The following is a 3,437-nucleotide window of genomic DNA, read 5'->3' as shown; positions in this document are numbered from 1 at the left end:
AAACTTGAGTCTCACCATTGGAGATGGTATAAAAACTTAGAAGGTTTCTTTCTTTAACTAGAAAATCAACATTAGTTTGGTCGATAATTCATTTTCTTGGTTAAATTAAACGCCTTTTTTTTTATTCATATGAGCCACAAGGGCGGGTGCAACGGGGGCGGGGAAAATTGCAGCATATGTTGGGGGCAAGGATCGATCCTGTAACCTCGAGGTTACGAGATGGGAGTGCTACTACATCCTTTAAATCAAACGCCTTTACTATAAGGGTAAAAGGATTTTTGGCGGTGAGTCGGTGACATTTCTGTGTAGTATCTGAATCAAAATCCTCTAATCTCATCATTCATCAACCAACCAAACACACCTTCTTCATCTTAATCCGCCATTTCTGCAACCTTCAGACCTCCATTTTCCCCAAATCGCAACAATGTCTCTCAATCTTCGCCAGAAACAAACAGGTATATAAATTCCCCCCTTCTTACAAATCAAAACCCTAAAAACTCATTTTCCAACTTCAATTTCATTTCAATTCAATCTAATTTCTACTAACCATCTTCCAATCTTAATCGAATTTTGTGCTTGTTTTGCAGAATGTATAATCAGAATGCTGAATCTGAATCAACCAGTGAATTCATCAACAGGAATGGCAAACGAAGAAGTATACAAGATCTTGATCTACGACAAATCTTCTCAAGATATTCTCTCTCCTCTAATCCATGTCAAAGACTTACGTAAGCATGGCGTCACTCTCTTCTTCCTCATCGACAAACCTCGGAAACCTATTCCCGATGTTCCCGCCGTTTACTTCATCCGCCCAACTCCGGCCAACATTCAACGCGTCGTTTCGGATGCTGCTGTACCTCTATACGACACGTTTCATCTCAACTTCTCGTCTTCGATTCCTCGCCCTTTGTTGGAGGATCTAGCTTCTGGGCTTCTGAAATCAAACGACGCCGTTTCTAGGGTTTCTAAGGTACATGATCAGTATTTGGATTTTGTTACTTTAGAGGATAACTTGTTTTCGCTTGCTTATAGTAATTGTTATGTGCAATTGAATGATCCTAAAGCTGAACAAAGAGAAATTGAGGAAATTATTGAGAAAGTTGTTGATGGGTTGTTCTGTGTTTTGGCTACATTGTCTGTGGTGCCGATTATTCGGTGCCCGCAAGGTGGGGCTGCTGAAATGGTGGCCTCTGCCTTAGATCAGAGGCTTAGGGACCATTTGTTGGCAAAGAATAATTTGTTTAGTGAAGGTGGGAATTTTGCCTCGTCGTTTCAGAGGCCGGTTTTGTGTTTGTTTGATAGGAATTTCGAGTTGGCTATGGGGATTCAGCATGATTTTAGGTATAAGCCGCTTGTTCATGATGTGCTTGGATTAAGGCTTAATAGGGTGAGTGTGCAAGGAGAGAAGGGGGGGACTAAGTCGTTTGAGCTAGATGGGTCGGATCCGTTTTGGGTGGCAAATGGAGGGTTGGAGTTTCCAGAGGTGGCAGTTGAGATTGAGAATCAGTTGACGAAGTATAAGAAGGATGTGGATGATGTGAATAGGAGGACTGGTGGCACTAGTGGGGCGGAGTTTGATGGGACGGATTTGATTGGGAACACAAAGCATTTGATGAGTGCTGTTAACTCGCTGCCTGAGTTGACAGAGAGGAAGCAAGTGATTGATAAGCACACTAATATTGCAACCGTGTTGTTGGGTCAGATTAAGGAGAGGTCCCTCGATTCTTATGCCAAAAAAGAGTATGATATGATGGTTAGGGGTAGTATTGATATGAATGAGTTGATGGGTGTGTTTAAAGGGAAGGGTTCCAAGATGGATAAGCTCCGTTTTGCTATCATGTATCTTATTTCTTTGGAGACTGTTCCACAATCTGAAGCAGAAATGGTGGAAACGGCACTCAGAGAAGCTGAGGTTGATACTAGTGCATTTCAGTATGTAAAAAAGATAAAGTCATTGAATGTTCCTTTGACCTCTGCTAGTGCTGCAAGCAGAGGTAACATAGTAGACTGGGCTGGAAATCTTTTGGCTGCTGGTATGAAGAATCTTTTGGCAGGTGATCGGCAGCTGGCATTGGCAAGGATAGTTGAAGCTTTGATGGAAGGGAGACCTAACCCAGAGGTCGATTCCTATGTGATGTTTGATCCTCGAGCTCCTAAATCTAGTTCTGGTAGCCATCTTAGAGGACCATTCAAGGAGGCTATTGTGTTTATGATTGGGGGAGGGAATTACGTGGAGCATGCAAGCTTACAAGAGCTTGTGTCCCGTCAGCAGCCAGCCAAGCATATTATATATGGAACAACAGAAATTCTCACTGGGGCAGAGTTTGTTGATCAACTTGCCTTACTGGGAAAGAAGATGGGATTGGGAGCTAATCCTGCGCCTTCAGCTCATTGATAAGTGTGAGGAGTTCATTTGCTCTTCTGAAAATTGGCAGACTTGGTTGGCATCTATTCCCATCATTTGTGCAGGGAAGTCAATCTAAGCTAGAATACTTTTGATTTCTGAAGCATCAGTCATAATTGAATACAGTGATATTTTGAAGATGTATTGAAATAGTTATATAGTTTGCAAAAGTGAGTAAATTTTTGCTCCTGAATACTCTTCAAATTTAATCTCTTTTGATGTATATGTGTGCTGAACATGTCATTATTTTTTTCTTCTAGCTTCTTTTATAATAGTCATGTATTCATTACATTTGGAATTCATCTTGATTCAAGTAATCTTCAGTAAGCGACTTCTAGCTTTAAAGGTGATTGTTTTTTATTTTTGAACTTGTTAATATTTGCAACTTTATGAAGTTCTGTTGGGATATTCTGCATGTTTTTGTTTTCCTGTTATATGGCTGCATTGTTGTGATGTTTTTGTGTTTACATCTTTTTTTTTTTTTTTTTTTTTTTTTTTTTTTTTTTTGAGGCAATTTGTGTTTACATCTAGAAAAGAGTGTTTTCGTGGTCTTGCTGCCAGTAATGTTGCATCTGTTTTTATTCTTTTTAGATTGTTGTAGGTCCGAATGTACATCAGTACGTGCTTCTTTGACCGAGCAAATTACTTAGTAGAGGCTTCTTATGACTTTGGACCCCTTTTGGCTGTAATTTTGGTGACAGCTTCGATTCAGATTTTAGAGTTCTATGATAATTGTTGAAGGCTTTACTTAGGTTAGTGTCCATCATTTCTGCTGTCAGTAATTTGAGTGTTTCAGCAGAAGCAAATTAGCAGGAAAATGTGAGTTTGAGGCTTAATTGAAAGGTAAAGCCTTTTTATATAGGTATATAGTAGTTTGGTTTTCTGCAGGAGAGGTAGATCTCTCATCTTTGTATGTTCTGTTGTAATGCTGATGCTTATTTAAATGTATGCACTTGCAAAGTTGCAAGCATACTGTTTAGTGTTTACCTGTTGGTGAAGGTAGTCAGGGATCTCTCCTATCTAATAAGCTCCG

The 3,437-nt window shown here is 39.8% G+C and overlaps 1 protein-coding gene across 1 annotated transcript; it reads left to right on the top strand.

Annotated features, from left to right (window-relative positions):
• The first annotated feature begins 266 nt into the window (after positions 1 to 266).
• LOC145621151 (SEC1 family transport protein SLY1-like) lies at positions 267 to 2,731 on the top strand. The gene is made up of 2 exons (XM_081675882.1): positions 267 to 455; positions 588 to 2,731. Exons 1-2 carry the CDS (start codon positions 425 to 427, stop codon positions 2,393 to 2,395), a joined length of 1,839 nt encoding a protein of 612 aa, XP_081532008.1. The 5' UTR covers positions 267 to 424; the 3' UTR covers positions 2,396 to 2,731.
• Positions 2,732 to 3,437: the final 706 nt, after the last annotated feature.

This window comes from Chenopodium album, chromosome 27 (assembly GCF_948465745.1).
Source record: "Chenopodium album chromosome 27, dcCheAlbu1.1, whole genome shotgun sequence".
In the NCBI taxonomy this organism is placed as follows: domain Eukaryota; kingdom Viridiplantae; phylum Streptophyta; class Magnoliopsida; order Caryophyllales; family Amaranthaceae; genus Chenopodium; species Chenopodium album.
This window is presented reverse-complemented; position numbering and strand designations above follow the sequence as displayed.

What these genes read in the sequence shown, in the direction of transcription:
- LOC145621151 (XM_081675882.1), top strand. Translation starts at nt 425, where the DNA reads ATGTCTCTCAATCTTCGCCAGAAACAAACAG. An exon ending in TCTTCGCCAGAAACAAACAG is followed by an intron (nt 456 to 587) that starts GTATATAAATTC and finishes CTTGTTTTGCAG; the next exon opens with AATGTATAATCAGAATGCTG.